Genomic DNA, 16,676 nt, shown 5'->3' with positions numbered 1-16,676 from the left:
AATTAGCTCAAACCCCAAGTGTTGATATTTTTCCCCTGATTTTTATAGGTAGGTGATGTCCTCTGGGTTTAGGGGCCCCTTTGTTGAAAGCTTTTGTTTGTGTAAAGATGATTGTGAGGTTTCCCTATTGCTCTAATTTTTTGTTCCTATTGTTTTAAAACAGGTTGAAGTTGTTTGGGATTTTGGACTGTTTTGTTGACCATCACTCTTTTGTAATTTGATGATTTAATTTGGAAAATAAATTTTCAAAAGTTTCAGCTTTCGTTTAATCACAGACCCCAGTCCTTCAGTAAGTGGGAATATAAGAACAGAAAGAGGCCATTCAGCCCCTTGAACCTATTCTGCCATTTAATGAGATCATATCTGATCAGTATCCAGCTCAATATCCTTTTATATCCCTGTCCAGCAAAATTCCAACTCAGATTTCAAATTATTGAGCTAGCATTCACTGTTTGTTGTGGGAGAGATTCCACACTTTTACCACTATTTGCTAAGTTTATAGAATCAGAGTGCACACAAGGAAGCCATTTGGCCCGTCATGTCTTTTGCCAGCTCTCTGTAAAAGCAACTCAGCTAGTCTCAGTCCTTAAAGCCTAGCTCTGATATCCCGGTTATGCCCCCTTTGTACTACACTCTCCATTATGAAATCACAAAAAGATCCAGTACAATTCAGGCCATTTGGTCTGGGCTGGCTCTTGGATAGGGTTATCCGTTAATGCCATTTCCCTGGGAAACATCACTGTGAATTCACCTCCAATCTGAAAGGCAATCACTCAGGCTATGGACAGGACTGCAAAACTTCAATCTGATCTGTTGGTTGCGGGTTTGCCAGGCTCTGCCTATCGCATGCTGCTCCTACTGTTTGGCATGGAATAGTCCTGTTACATCTTCAACAGGTTGACACCTCATTCTTTGGTATGCCCATCCTGAATTGCCCTTGAAAAGATGGTGGTGAGCCACCTCTTGAACCACTGAGGTCCCTCTGGTGTAGGTACACCCATTGTGCTGTTAGGAAGGGAGTTCCAGGATTTTGACTCAGCAATAGTGAAGGAACGGCGATATATTTCCAAGTCAGGATGGTAAGTGACTTGGAGAGGAACTTCCAGGTGGTGGTGTTCCCATCTATCGGCTGCCCTTGTCCTTCTCGGTGGAAGAGGTTTTGGGTTTGGAAGGTGCTGTTCCTTGGTGAGTTGCTGCTGCCACTGTGCATCGGTGCTAATGGTGGTAGATGAGGTACCAAACAGGCGGGCTGCTTTGTCCTGAATGGTGTCAAGCTTCTTGAGTGTTGTGGGAGCTGCACTCATCCAGACAAGTGAGAGTATTATATCACACTCCTGACTTGTGCCTTGTTGATGGTGGACAGGCTTTGCGGAGTCAGGAGGTGCTCTTGTAGCCACAGTGTTTATATGGCCAGTCCAGTCAATGGTCACCCCCCAGGATGTTGATAGTGGGGGATTCAGTGATGCTGATGCCATTGACTGTCAAGGGGCGATGGTTAAGATTTATTGTGTGTGTTGGTGCTGAGACTAGGCCTGCATCTTGCTGCTTGTTAAACCCCACCCCCCGCGGTTTGACCTGGGATTAATGTGAGGCCTGTGATCCCCGGCCTCCCCTTCCCTGCAATGCTCCCGCTCACCCGGCCGATCCTGCGTCTCTCGCGGTGTTTGAGCCTTAAGCTGCCGCCCAGCGGAGCTCAGTTCTCGGCCCTCGGGCTCAGCGTTCCCGGGAGGCCCTACAGCGAGAAGCAGCGGAGTTACTGGGCGGCGCTGCAGCGCTGGCTCCGCGGCCCGGCGGTTCCGCCCTTCCCGCGGCCTTGCCTGGTGGGGGAGCCGGTGCTGCGAACCGAGGCGGCGGCCGTGCCCCTGGCCGATGTGAGAGGCCCTGAGGTGCAGCGGCTGGTGGCGGCCCTGGTGCGGGCCATGCGCCAGGCCGGGGCGGTGGGTCTGAGCGCCCCGCAGCTCGGGGTCCCGCTCCAGGTGCTGGTGCTGGAGGTGACCGAGCAGACACTCCAGGCCGAGGCTCCGTCTACCCGCCAGGCCCGGGAAATGGTCGCTGTCCCGCTCCGGGTCTTCATCAACCCGCAGCTCCGGGTCCTGGACTCGCGGACAGTCGTGTGGCCCGAGGCCTGTCAGAGTGTCCCCGGATACGCCGCCTGTGTGGCCCGGTACCGCGCGGTGGAGATCACAGGTACGGGGGAGGGCGAGGGGCAGCGGGAAGGGAGGAGAGGCCGGGGGCGGGGAGGCGGAGCCTCGGGTGGCAGGGGCGGGGCCGGGGGGCGGGGCCGGAGGGCGGTGGGGGGGGCGGGGCGGGGCCGGAGGGGGGCGGGGGACGGCGCCGCGCCTGCGGCCTCTCCCTGTTCAATCCGTGTCCCTCCTGTGTCCCCAGGTCTGGATGAAGTCGGGGAGCCGGTGAGCTGGCGGGTCTCGGGCTGGACCGCGCGGATCCTCCAGCACGAAATGGACCATTTAAAGGGGCAGCTTTACATCGACAAAATGGACAGCAGAACCTTCGAGAACCTGCACTGGATGGAAGAGAATGACTGAGGGAGGAGGGAGCCGCCGGGGGGGGGGGGGGGGGGGGCACAGGGACCTCTCGGCCACCTCTAGCCCTAAGCTAAGGTTGGCGGCATAGCAAGATCCCACAACCGCACCATGCTGCAGCTGCTGGAAAAACTCGAGGTCCAGCAGCGCAGCGGAGAGAGGAACATAGTTAACGTTTCAACTCCATATGACTCTTCAGATTAAGGACATTGAGTGTCACAGACTTGAAACGTTAACTCTGTGTCTTTCTCCGCAGATGCTGCTGGACCTGCTGAGTTTTCCCAGCATTTTCTGTTTTTGTTGTTCAGTAAACAGTAGCACAGGCACTGCGGAGAATTGTAAAATGCAACATGTCTGGACACTATGTGGAACAGCACAGCCTCAAGAATCAGCAGCATTTGGTTCTTATTTGTAAACCCATTAACACATTAAAGTCTTCCGGTGCAATTGAAATATTCACTATGAGCAACCAGGGTAAGTTAGCAGCTTCTTTATTTTGTTGAGATGTGGACACAGGCACAGCCAAGGTTAATGTTCTTGCTTGGCAGGTTACAGACTATTCTGTGGAGTTTGAGTGCTGGGACTGTACCTTATGCCCAGGGAACTTGTTCCAACACACACCTAATTTCAGCCTTGAGGGGTGAGGCAGGGCGGAGGATGAGTCTTATCAAACACCTGAATTCCACATTCACCACACCTGCTGCACTCCTTCATGTAATTGGTTACTGCTTTAAAAGGAATTGTCAAACATAATTTATTTTTATTAGGATAAACAAACACGAGAGGACATGGCTTTAGGGTGTAAGAGGAAAGGTTTAGGGGGAACTTCTTCACTCAGTGGTGAGTGTGTGGAACGAGCTACTATCTGACGTGGTAAATGCAGGTTCACTCAAGTTTTAAGAATAAATTAGATACATGATGGGAGAGGTCTGGAGGGTTATGGACTAGGTGCAGGTCAATGGGACTAGCAGAATAATATTTTGGCACAGAGTAGAAGGGCCAAATGGCCTGTTTTCTGTGCTGTAGTGTTCTATGGTTCTAATGTTATCTTTGATGCCCTTGATTAACCCACACATTTAAAATATAACCTATCTTGAATTATGGATTCTCACAGTTTGCACACAGCTACGAAAGTAACTCGTCTTTAATTATTTTCACTCCCTCTTCCTGAACCTGCAGGCTGCTGCTTGTTAATTGAACAGTTAGGAATGGGGTTGAATATGAACTGCTAGGCACTGAGGGGTTACACATACATTGTATTACCAACAGGAAATGTAATATAATAATTCTTCTGTTGATGCCCTACAACCTCATGCGTGCCCTGTTTTAGGCTGCTAGATCTGGCAATGTATCCCACACCATGTGATGGAAGATGTGCTCACAACAGCTTGTATTTATAAAGCATCTTTAACATAAAATGCGCTAAGGCATTTCACAGAGCCATTATAAAACAAAATTTGGCATAGGAAGAGATGTTAGAACAGATTATCAAAAGCTTGGTCAGAGGGCGATTTTCACAAGCATCTTAAAGGAGGAAAGAGAGATGGAAGGGTATTGGGAAGAAATTCCAGAGTTTAGGCACGGCCACAAGTTTCTCCAAGTCACTGAATTCCCTCATCCCTGGAACCATTCTAGTAAGTCACCTCTTCACCCCCTCCATCACTTTGACATCATTCCTCAAGTGGTGCTCAGAAATGGACAAAATACTCCAATTGAGACCTAATCAGTGATTATTTAAAATTAACAATTTCACAGTATTCCAGCCTAGAGCCACAGCACCAACCAGGGCCTGGATTCACTCCCTCCTCTAACCTTCCAACAGTGAAATCTTCTCATTATCAGAAGCTCACATTCTTGCAGAACATCTCTTGTCCATTATAACATTCAATGTGAAATTTTCATAATCTTGAGGATAGGTTTAACACATTATAATTTTATCATAATTAACAGTTTAACTATTTAATACTCTTTTCCTCAGGCTGGCTAATAATACCAGCCCTCAAAATTCTATTTTCAGAAGTCTGCCTGATGAAAAACAATGCTGGCCAGAATAAAGACCCGTGACAAGTTAACTGTGAACAGGGATCGGCGAGAGATCGATATTTTATTTTAAGGCTCTCAAACAGTAAATAAAATGAAATCTCAGAAATTCTTATAGAACTGGGGAAGAGGTCAGGCCATATGACTGTTTCCTGAGCTCTGTAGGAGTGCAAAGGTCATGCTGGGATACTTCTGCTTGAAACCTGGTTACTAATAAACAGCACAAAGTCTTCAGCAAAACAAAATCAGCTTTTTTTTTAAAAAATAGGCAAATGATGTGACGGGCTCGTTCCTTTCCTGATCTCATGTGATTCCACCTCCAGTTAGTTTCTCTCTTGGCTTCAGGCTGCATAATTCCTTGTGATTTCAGGACTACGGATCAACTGGAAGATTAAGAAGGTTAATAGAAGGCTCAGCCTTCCTGCCCAAAGTCTTCTGTAAATTTTTTCACCTTGTTAAGATCTTCAGCATTGACAGTGGGTCGAGTGGTCGCCTGCGAGCGAAGCATGTCAGACTGCAGGAAGAAACGAGGAATCAGGGGTTAGAGCCCAAGAGTGAGAGCAAAACAGGAAACACATGGGTGGGGTGTGTGTGACAGGAGCCCTCCAAACCTACCCGGATCTGTCGATGATTCGTACACCAACAACAGCAGTTGGAATGACAGTTGTGCAGTAGGAAGCTAGGTCTTCACCACCGGCTCGCAGACCTGCCAAGCCCCGATCCTCAGCTCATAGGCTACCAGGCTTTGGCAGTGCTGTCACACAAGGCAGTGAATGAATTGGGAGCTTTAGGCTGCCCTTGGCTGTAGTCAGGTTTGACAGCGGAGACCAGACATCCATTAAAGCATAGACAGAATAAGGAGGGGGAGGAAATCAGAAATGCAAAAAACAATTGATTTTCTTTGGATTTGATTGTTGTGTGTTACAGTCCAATGTAGGATTTCAACTGCTGTTCATAAATCTGTTCAAGCTGAGCCACAGAGCAGGAAAAGAATTCTCCAATCCACACAGAACAGCAACAGACCTAGGGCTCTGAGGACACATATTTCAAGGTACAGAACATGTATGCCTGAAATGGAGTTACTTTGCCTTGACAGCAGTCAGTTTTTCCAAAGCATAAATAAAAACGTTGCTTTACTGCTAAGATAACTGTAAAAGTCCAACTGACTGAGGCAGGGAAAGTTCCTTGGATCAACCACACTCCCACCTACTACATTCCAGCATTAGCACACCAATACATGAAAGAGCCATTAGGAAACAGTGTTACCATGCAAACTACAGGCTCCAGCAGCTTATCACTAGGAACATCCACCCAAGTCATCTCAATGGCAGCAGGGTCTCCAGGGGAACACGGTGTCAAAAGGTCATCCACTATGACATTTGGATTTGTCCTGGATGGACCTCGAATCTAAGGAGAAAGATATCAAAGAGCTAACATTACATCACCCTATATAACTGACAGCAAAGCATCTCAATCATTTCTAAAGAGCCAGTTTGTGAATCTCTGAGCACCACCTGCTAACTCATCAGTTATGTACAAACACATTGATGTATTCTATGTGTAGAGGTGCAGAATATAGAAGGACGGAAACGATACTAAATTTAAACAAAAATGATTAGGCCAGAGTTGGACTGCCGCATATTGGACATTCTGAAAAAATATCTGGGCCATGAGAGAGTAGAGTGAAGATTTATTAAGCTGTAATATTATTGTTCCAAAGACTCAAAAATTTGATTTTTTTTTTAGCAAAACAGAAGGCTGAAAGGGGAAACTATTCAGGATCTTAAAACAATGGAAGGTTTTGAGGGTAAATAGTGAAGGATTGTTGCTACTGGTTTGGGAAGCAGAACAGAGAGAGGTACAGACTGACGATTGTCAGAAGAACAGAGGAGGAGGAAGAATGTTTTCAAATGTTTTAATGCAAAATATACAGACTAACAAAAGGTAAGTGATAAGTATTTGAAAAAGGCAAATGCACGTAAGAAATAGGAGCAGCAGTAAGGCCACATGACCCCTCGAGCCTGTTTAATCATTCAGTAATATCCTGGCCGAACTTATACATCAACTCCCACTTTCCTACCCTACCCCCTTTTTCTTTGATTCCCTTAGTGCCCGAAGGTCTATCAATTCTGTCTTGACTGAGCATCCAAACTCTGTGGGGTAGCGAATTCCAAAGAGCAATTTCTTATCTCAGTCCTAAATGATCAATCAACCCCTTATCCTGAGACCATGCGCCCCCTGGTTCCAACTCTCCAGCCAGGGGAAACAGCATCTACTCTGTCAAGCCCCTTAAGAATTTAGTAGGTTTCAATCTCTCATTCTTCTAAAATTCAGCAAATATGAGCCAAATCTACCCTTATACCGAAAAAAATGGAGTGAGAGAAAGCTGCCTGATCATCTCACTCCAACAATTTATAAGAAGCTCAGAGAAACAGGAAGCGATTGTAGCCACAAGGAACCTCAATAAACAACAGTAACCAAGGAGAATGAAGAAAAAGACAAACACAATCACCCAGAGAATTAACCCGTTTCAGACAGGGAAAAGGAGAGAAAAAGACATTTTTAAAATCATTTGAATTGTCAGCACAAGGCTGATTTGGTGCAGGCTTTGTGTTGGTGCTCCCACAGCAAGTGCTGTTAGGTTCTTTCCTTTCATGGGATGTGGGTGTCACTGACAAGTCAGCATTTATTGCCCATCCCTAATTGCCTTTGAACTGAGAGGCTTGCTTGGCTTTTTCTGAGGGCAGTTAAGAGTCAGCCACATTGCTGTGGATCTGCAGTCATACGTAAGCCAGGCCAGGTAAGGACAGCTGATTTTCTTCCTTAAAGGATATTAGTGAACCAGATGGTTTTTACAACAGTCGATAGTTTCATGATCACCATTACTGAAATTAGCTTTCAATTTTAGATTTTATTAATTGAATTTAAATTCCATTAGCTGCTGTGGTGGGATTTGAACCCCTGCCCCCAGAGCTTTAGCTTAAGCCTCAGGATTACTAGTCCTGTGAATACCACCATATCAGTCTCTAAGTTCTAAGATTTTGACCCAGTGATGATATTAGACTCTGGTCTGAGATCATGTCAGTTTAGGGTTGCCAACTGTGAGTAAAAGTATTCCTGGAGGTTTCATCACATGACCTGCCCCCCACTCCAGCCATTAGTTGGCCAACACATCCCCCTTGTGATGTACTGCCTTCCTACGCCAACTGGAAAGCAAAAAGACTCATTATCCAATTGGATGATGCGCAACTGTCAGCAAAGTAGCCTTTTCCCCCTCTGCAATATTTTTATATCTGGTAAAGCGAAATGTTCAAAGAAAAATTTTTTAAAATCTTTTTTGATGTCTCGATTTTTCTCCAGGAATGCATACTACAATGTCCTGGAGATTGATCTGCAATTCCTACAGACACTGGGCCAATCCTGGAGGACTGGAAGTCCTATGTCAGTTAAAAAGAAAGTCTAATGCAAAAATTCAAATCAGACCACAGACAGGAAAAAATATAACAGATCAATACCTGACTCCCCAGTGCAATTATTTAATCTCCGAGCAGAGAAATTGGCTTTTGTACACCAATGTTTCCAGCAGTTTTTCTATTAGTCTAATCCCACTCGCCCTAACTCCCATACCTTCTAATACCCCATCCAGTCTAATCCCACTCCCCAAACTCATTAATATCCCACCCAGTCTAATCCCACTCTTCTGCTTACCATCCGTAGTCTTTAATATCCCTTTTTAAAATTTACAGGCTCTGTTTTAGTATGTTCGTGTCTAAGCTCCTCTAGTTCTAAATTCCTATGAAAATCAATTCCGATGGCTTTAATTTTGTGCGCTCTCATTATCATCCTACTACCCAGAGGAAGTAATCTCACTACTTACCTTATGGTAACCACTCAATCATGAAGGACCCCAATCAGACTGTCCCTCAGTCTTCTCAGCTCAAGTCTCTCTATATGTCACAGTCATGCTTGGTCTCTTCCCAGTGAATCTACCTTGGTTCTTTTCCATTGTTTTTATATCCTTCATGTAATTAGATGCCCAGAACTGCACACAATACTGCGCCTCGAGCCTAATAATGTTTCTGCACAAGCTAGCATTATCTCCTCACTTTTGCATTCCCTGCATCACTATATAAAGCTAGGATTCTGTCTTTTTATAGCCATATGTTTGTACTGTCACCTTCATCTGCACCAAGATTCTATTTAAGTTCTATTCAAAATCTTACCATTTGAGGTGAATTGCTTTTCCCTTCTGTTACTTTCAAACTAAATCACTTCACGTTTTTTGATACTGCTTAAAACTGGGACCACTGGTGAACAGATGTTACTTTGTGATCAAGTCCAGAGCACCAGCACCATGTTTAAGGCGCATGGACAAGGGTGTAACTGCAACAGTGGGATATTTATCCTTACAGGGAGATTATGACTTCCAATGAAACACTGGCTATTTACCTTTTTAAAATGGGTCGCTGATTGCACTTTCCGGACTGGTTGCATTAACGCATCGCGAACAATTATACAGATGTCTGCACCAGAATATCCCTCTGTTTTCCTGCCAAGCTCCCGGAAGTCAGCATCTGTCAAGCAGTGAGGGGTTGTGCCCAGGTGTAATTTAAACATGTGGACCCTTGCTGGCTCCTCTGGCAATGGGATGTAAATCCGTTTCTCAAACCTTAATACAAACAATTAGAGAATTTTTAAATGATTTCACATAATCAAATAAACTATTCCCAATTTTCTGTATGAGATAGTACAATTTGAAACTTAACCTCCTCCTAATGGCAGAATCCAGCACCCACGGGATGTTTGTTGCTCCCAGAACCAAGATCCCATCACTACTATTCCCAACACCTGAAGTTGGAGAAACAAATTATTTTTGAATTAGACAGAAAACTTCTGGAGCCCCAAATGCACAGTAATCAGGTTAGTTTTTACTTTGTACAGTTCCTTTCTCATGGATTAAGATGTGCAGAAATGCAAAGACTAACTACCCCATTGGAATAGCTCAAAAACCTGGAAAAATTGATCCCAGACCCTACCATCCCAAAAAGAACTGATACTTTTGGGCACAAGATCCTCTTGCCACAAATACATTCTCGCCTGTGTAATAACTTAATTAATAAGCAATAACATCTACCACTTACACTGGTATTATCGCCTATCCACTGTCCTTCCCTCTTTTCACCTGCATTCCTTTGACGTACTTTCCCATCCACCAGCAGCTGCAACCTGCTTTGCTGTAAGTGCTTTTTTTCACTCCCATTCCAGCTGATTTTTTCGCAAAACCTATTCCCTAAACTCTCATTTCAGCTGAGCCTTTGGTCTGAATCTGGTAGAGAAAATGAGATGTAAATCTCCTCTCCTGAATGACTAAGAATTTAACTCAGTTCCCAAAGCACAAAACTGCTGTTTCAAAGGCAATACAAATATTCAATTTCACTCACAACAGAACAACAATAAAAGTGCCAAATGTTGTACTGAGCTAGTGCAGATTGGTTGTCATTGAGAGAAATTTATTAGCCATTCATTAGCTGAGGTGCTTGATGAGCCAGTGTTGAGTTGGTGTAGCTGCATGCAGCTCCTTGAATTCTCCATTTAGTCACCACATTCAATATTGGGTACAAACCAGCATGATCTAATCTGAAGGACAAACCATCAAGCAAGTCCTTGCTTGGCCAAACAGGACATTATCAAATCTTACAGCACTGATGGAAGACACAGGGTTTGTGCTAGCTTTTTGAAACAGCCATCCAATTCGGAGAATTACAGAATTATTACAGCACAGGAGGCGGCCATTCAGCCCTTCATATCTGCACCAGCTTTGAACAATTTAGCCAGTGCCATTCCCCTGCCTTCTCCCTGTAATTCTGCACATTATTCCTTTTTAAAAAATAATCTAATTCATCCTTGAATGTTTCAATTGAACCTGCCTCCGCCACACTCAGGGCAGCGCATTACAGATCTTAACTGCTGTGTGAAAAGATTTTTCCTCATGTCTGAATTATTTCTTTTGCCAGTTACCTTAAATCTATGCCTTCTCATTCTCAATCCTTCCACCAATGGGAACAGTTTCTCCCTAACTACTCTGTCCAGACCCCTCATGATTTTGAATACCACTATCAAACCTCTCAACCTTCTCTTCAAGGAAAACAGTCCCAACTTCTCCAATCCATCCACGTAACTGAAGTTCCTCATCTCTGGACTATTCTTGTGAATCTTTACTGCACTTTAATGACCTCACATCTTTTCTAAAGTGTGTCAGTAAGTGCTTTTAATTTTTTATTTAGCCATCAAAACCCCACAAAACTTTGAACAATCGCCATTAAAACTCCCTTTAACTTTCTTTGCTCTGTGGAAGAAAAGGTTAAACATGTTTAAAAAGGTTTAATAAAAGAGAACACTGATGACATTGGGCCCATCAGCGCAGGTTGCAACTGCCGGTGGATGGGAAAGTACGTCAAAGGAATGCAGGTGAAAAGAGGGAAGGACAGTGGATAGGCGATAATACCAGTGTAAGTGGTAGATGTTATTGCTTATTAATTAAGTTATTACACAGGCGAGAATGTATTTGTGGCAAGAGGATCTTGTGCCCAAAAGTATCAGTTCTTTTTGGGATGGTTGGGTCTGGGATCAATTTTTCCAGATTTCTGAGCTATTCCAATGGGGTATGCTGAAAGCCTGAGAATGTTGGGCATTGTTACAGTGTGTCCAGGCATGGGAATCTGTCATTTCTACAGTACCTATGCCACAGCATTGAACTCAAACCCAGAAACCCAAGAGAGAGAGATCAATGTAACATTACATATTGTTTGCAATGTACATCAGTCTGACTCGAAGTGAACTAGCCTCTGAAGGACAAGGATTCCCAGGGGAAAAGGTTTGTTATACCTTGCATCTGGACCAGAAATTCCGTTTTGATTCGCCTGGCAGCTTCACTCTCGTTCTCATTCCTGGATCCACAGAGGGAATCAACCTCATCAATAAATATGATGGAGGGTTTGTGCTGTCGAGCCAACTCAAACAGATTTTTCACAAGTCTGAGGGGTAAAGGAAACATGATTATCCAGTGAGTCTCACACATCTCTCAGTAAACTCAAAGAAAAGCAAATTAAAAAGAATTCTGCAAAAGCTCAGGGAGCCCTGTTCTTTCAATGCCCATTTACTTCTCACATGCTGACCCACTTCGGATGCTCCTTGTAGGCACTGCCATCTTTTGTGCTGGTACCTCAACCTTTTATCATTGGTTTTTGACAGTCAGCTGTTGCTGCAAAGTACTTGAAATCTCCCTGGGAGATGTGACCCCAAGTACCTGACTAGCCTCCATGATCTGCTGAGGACGAACCGAGGGTGATCCAGACTTTGTGGAAGGAGCGGAGGAAATGCACAGGGTCTGGTGCTTTTCCTGGTAATGCAGAGTTCACCCTCAGCAAGAATCTCAAACCTCTAAAGGAAGGTGCAACCAACCATATAAGATGCTGAGGGAACCAATAGAAACAGATAACTCGCTTTCAATAACTTGAGGTTTTTTTACCTCTATTTTCAATTTAGTAAATTATCCTAAATATTTTTCAAGCTAAGTAAAAATATTTTTATCTTATCTTTTGTCTAAATTTATTTTTCAATGATCTCCACTTATCTCCTCTGGCCCACTTTCCTGAAGTAACATTCAGGGCTTATCTTGCACATGAATAATTTAATATTTCATAAACCTCCATAAATTCCAACAATCACCGTTTTTCACTACAAATCTTAATCTTTCGTCAGGCCCCTTCTTTTACACTGGGGACCAGTTGAGTTTGCTCCACCATTTAGTCACAGTTCTATCCCTAGGATTCCGGTTGTTAGCTCCCTTCAAATCCTTTAACTTTCTCACCGCACACATTTCTTTCATGTATTTTTAGCTGCCTTAGTTTTAGATTGAAGGTTATGGTTAGTTTCTCTGATAGAAACGAATTGGGAGCCCAGTACTGGTATTAGGCTGATGGCTTTTTGACTCTGCTGACTTTAACAGGCGCCATGTATTTCCTGGGTATTCCCTAAATACATGCCTCATTGGACAATGTCTGATAGAAAAGCTGGAAAGGGAACCTTCTGCGTGCTCAATCATTCTGTTAAAGCTTAAAAAGAGAGCTCGAACCAGTCTTTATCAAGCTCATGAAGCCCAGGTATTTTGGATGTCACTTACTTCTCACTCTCTCCTAACCATTTGGACATCAGGTCAGATGAAGACACAGAGAAGAATGTGGAGTTATTGGCCTCTGTTGCCACAGCTTTGGCCAGGTAGGATTTTCCTGTACCAGGTGGTCCAAAGAGCAAGATCCCACGCCAAGGAGTTCGTTTACCTACAAAAATGAAGAGACCATAATATGCCAAATGGTTCAGCCCAGTTAGAGCAGTTAATGGGATTGAGACATAGTTAATACAGATTCTGCCAGGATCCAGGACAGGAGCAAGGAACGCTTGTGATTATCTCCGATTGCAAGGTATAGTAACACCCTTCTCCTAACCAAAATCAAATTTTTTTTGCACACAAAGAAATGGAACACATTTTTTTTTGCTCTCAATTTGCACTTGACTGTGCTGCCTCCACTGTTGCATAGTTAAACCAATTTGAGACCTGCAGCTTGTTAATGTTTAGTTGTCTCGAGGTTGTGGTGCTCCGATAATGGTGTTAGCCAAGGGAACAGATTGCTAGGAAGCTACTGGAATGTTGTCTGGGCTCAAAGCCTTTGCTGCGTCCAATGCACTCAGCTGCTTCATAATGAAAGAGCCCTAGATTTTCACAAATCTTCATGGAGAAAAAGTGCCTCCTGACCCAGCTCTAACATCAAGATTGTGCCCCCTTGATCTCGACTGCATCCTATCAAACCTCCCCACTTCTGAACCTGTGTTGAAGGGAAGGTCATTAATGAAGCAGCTGGAGATGGTTGGGCCTAGGACAATATCCTGAGGAACTCCTGCAGCAGTGTCCTGGGGCTGAGGTGACTGGCCTCCAAAAACCATTTTTAGGTAGCTTCTTCAATTAACTTTGTAGCTAAATTCTCTCATCCCTGGAACCATTCTGGTAAATCTCCTCTGCATCCTCTTAAGGACCTTCAGATCCTTCCTAAAAGTGTGATGACCAGAACCATATGTAAGACTCTAGCTGAAGCAGGCCCGAAGCTTTATAAAGGATCTGTATAACTTCACTGCTTTTGTACTCGATACCTCTATTTATGAAGCCCGAGGTCTCATATCTTGTGAATGACACTCTCGATATGTCTTTCCACTTTCAAGAATCTGTGCACATGAACCACAAGGTCCCTGCACATTCTTTAGAACACTGCTATTAAGTCTATATTGCCTCTCCCTATCCCTTCTCCCAAAATGCATTGGCTTCGATCTTCTGGTCAGCAGTAATGTTGGACGCATTGCTGCTACCCAAGATGATTTCCCCACCTGACACTACTGCCCATTTCTTCTGGAATCTTCCACTCCCGGTTGACAGAGAAATGGACAGGGCAGCATCTCTCATATAAATCCAGCAAGCGGAGTAGAGTCAGGGGAAAGACATGCCTCCTTTTTACGGCAGGAGTGGCCATATTCAGGGAAGCAGCTATGAAGAAGGATTGGATAGGCTAGGGTTGTTTTACTTAGAACAAAGGCGGCTAAGGAGTGACCTAACTGAGGTGTACAAAATTGAGGGGCCTAGATAGGTTAGACAGTAAAGACTTGTTTCCCCTAACTGAGGGGTCCATTACCGGGGGCATAGGTTTAAGGTGATTGGTAGAAGGATTAGAAGGGACATGAGGAAAAAATTTTTCACCCAGGGGATGGTGGGTGTTTGGAATTCGCTGCCTAAGTCGGCAATTCAGGCTGAAACGCTCAACTCATTTTAAAGGTACCTGGATTTGCATCTGAAGCGCTGAAACCTGCAAGGCTACAGACCAGGTGCTGGAAAGCGGGATTAAGATAAGCAGATAGTTTCTCTGTTCTCTTTTTTGGCCAGCGCAGACACGATGGGCTGAATGGCCTCCTTCTGCACCGTTCTATGGTAAGTTTTGAAAGGTCTAAGTCTTTTAATGAGTGTAGGTGAACGGGTAGTCAGCGTGAAGCCTCAATGTTGTCAGCATCCTTTTATGTGGCAGCTTGTCAAATGCTTAAAATCCATACGTAGAGAACCCATTGCATTCCCTTCTTCAAGTTTGCTACTTCATAAAAAAGCTTCAATTAGTCAAACAGTCTGCCTTTTTATAAATCTGTACTGGCTCTCCTCAATTCACTCAAACCTCTCCAAGTACCTGTTGGTTTTTCCCCTTATTATTGTCTTTAAAACCTTACCCACCACTCACATTAAACTGACTGGCCTTTAGTTACTAAGAATGTCCTTAGCTCTGAAGAAGTGTCACACGGCCTCAAAAAGTTAACTCTGTTTTTCTCTCCACAGATGCAGTTAGACCTGCTGAGTTTTTCCAGCAATTTCTATTTTTGTTGCATCATACATTTCGTCATATTCTTCATCTCCCTCATCATCCAAGGCTTTGGCTCCCTTACCATTCATTCTTGTTGGCATGTATCTAGCTGATATCTGAAGCATCTATTTTCCTGTCAGTCTTTGGTTCCATTTTACCCTGATTCGATCCCCTCTCATCCCATTAAAACTAGCCTTCTTCCAGTTTAGAAGTTCTACTTTAGATTGTTCCTCGCTCTTCTCCATTACTGATCTAAAATTTATGATACAATGACTGCTCTTACCCAAATGACCCCCGCCCCACCACAGACATACAGTCCACCTCATTCCACAACACCAGATCCAGCAATGCTTCCTTCTTATGATGAAAGCAAAGTATTGCAGATACTGGAAATCTGAAATAAAAACAAAAAAAATTGCTGGAAAAACTCAGCAGGTCTGGCAGCATCTATGGGGGCATAAAGAGTTAACATTTCGAGTCCATATGATGCTTCCTCAGAACTTTGAGACCTGCTAAGTTTTTCCAGGATTTTCTGGTTTAATTCATGCTCCCTTCTGAGTTGGGCTGAGGAAGTTCTTTTGAACACGTACAGAAATTCCTCCCTTTCCCTTTGCTCTAACACAACCCCAATCAATACTTGTGCAATTAAAGTCCCCCAATACCACCACTTGTGGTTCTTGCACATCTCTGTGTTTGCTCTTCAGATTTTCTCCTCTCTCACTATTTGGAGACCAATAGAATACCCCCAACAGTGTGATCATTCCCTCTCTTCTTCTCAGCTCTAATACAAAATGTAACCAAATGTATTTTATCTTTGCCTCGTCAGGTGCACCCTCTTTTCAACACAACAATGTCGTCTAAAATCATTGCTGCCACCCCAACTCCCTTCCCTCTCCTTTATAAACACATCAAGCGCCCAGTCCTCATCATTTTTACTATGCTTCCATTATTGCCACTACATCATATTCCCACCCAGCTATTTGTGCTCGTCATTCATCAACCTTATTCGTCATGCTTTGTGCATGAATCACAAAATGGTTACAGCCATTTGGCCCAGCATGTGTTTATGCTGGCTCTCCAAAGGAGCAATTGACTTAGTGCCATTCCCCCATCTTCTCTCAGCTCTGCATATTTTTCCTTTTCAGATAATAATCCAATTCCCTCTTGAATACCTCGATTGAATGTTCCTCCACCACTCTCAGGCAGTGTATTCCAAATCCTAACCAATCGTTGTGAGAAAAGGTTTTTCCTCATATCTTCATTTTTCTTTTGCCAGTTACCTTAAATCTGTACCCTCGTTACAATCGTTCCACCAATGGGAACACACTGTCCTTTATCTACTCTGTTCAGATCCCTCGTGATTTTAAATACCTCCATCAAATCTCCTCTCAACCTTCTCCTCTCCAAGGAAAACAGTCTAACTTTTCCAATCTATCCTCATAACTGAAGTTCCTCATCCCTGGAACCGATCTCATGAATCTTTTCTGCACTCTCTCCTATGCCTTCACGTCCTTCCTAAAGTGCAGCACCCAGAACTGGATGCAATACTCCAGCTGAGGCCAAACTAGTGTCTTATACAAATTCAACATAACTTCCTTGTTCTTGTACTTTCTGCCCCTATTAATAAAGCCTCAAATACTGTATGGTT

At 44.0% G+C, this 16,676-nt stretch overlaps 3 protein-coding genes across 8 annotated transcripts in view; 2 read left to right on the top strand and 1 right to left on the bottom strand.

Annotated features, from left to right (window-relative positions):
* Positions 1 to 2,520, top strand: part of zgc:56622 (uncharacterized protein LOC326033 homolog) — a 92,179-nt gene extending 89,659 nt beyond the window's left edge. For 2 of the 4 annotated variants that reach the window (XR_005943523.1, XM_041191478.1), the window contains one exon: positions 164 to 970. Coding sequence is in view for 2 of the 4 variants with exons in the window: in XM_041191478.1 (XP_041047412.1) it covers positions 164 to 199 (36 nt within the window). In the remaining 2 variants the exon portion in view is untranslated. Of the gene's footprint in view, positions 1 to 163; positions 972 to 2,385 lie in introns of those variants that run through there. The other 2 variants (XR_005943524.1, XM_041191480.1) reach the window with 2 other exon arrangements.
* On the top strand, positions 1,509 to 2,543 carry pdf (peptide deformylase, mitochondrial). Its single transcript, XM_041191482.1, has 2 exons — positions 1,509 to 2,187; positions 2,386 to 2,543. Exons 1-2 carry the CDS (start codon positions 1,623 to 1,625, stop codon positions 2,541 to 2,543), a joined length of 723 nt encoding a protein of 240 aa, XP_041047416.1. The 5' UTR covers positions 1,509 to 1,622.
* Positions 2,544 to 4,613: 2,070 nt separating this feature from the next.
* The window catches only part of LOC121280134 (vacuolar protein sorting-associated protein 4A), a 31,875-nt gene continuing 19,812 nt past the window's right edge, over positions 4,614 to 16,676 (bottom strand). For all 3 annotated transcript variants that reach the window (XM_041191813.1, XM_041191811.1, XM_041191812.1), the window contains 6 exons: positions 12,763 to 12,919; positions 11,466 to 11,614; positions 9,347 to 9,428; positions 9,030 to 9,249; positions 5,847 to 5,987; positions 4,614 to 5,094 (listed from right to left, as the gene is read on the bottom strand). In XM_041191813.1, the coding sequence (XP_041047747.1) occupies positions 4,993 to 5,094; positions 5,847 to 5,987; positions 9,030 to 9,249; positions 9,347 to 9,428; positions 11,466 to 11,614; positions 12,763 to 12,919 (851 nt within the window). In that variant the 3' untranslated portion in view covers positions 4,614 to 4,992. The remainder of the gene's footprint in view (positions 5,095 to 5,846; positions 5,988 to 9,029; positions 9,250 to 9,346; positions 9,429 to 11,465; positions 11,615 to 12,762; positions 12,920 to 16,676) is intronic.

The sequence above is a fragment of the Carcharodon carcharias genome, chromosome 7, assembly GCF_017639515.1.
Source record: "Carcharodon carcharias isolate sCarCar2 chromosome 7, sCarCar2.pri, whole genome shotgun sequence".
NCBI lineage: Eukaryota > Metazoa > Chordata > Chondrichthyes > Lamniformes > Lamnidae > Carcharodon > Carcharodon carcharias.
This window is presented reverse-complemented; position numbering and strand designations above follow the sequence as displayed.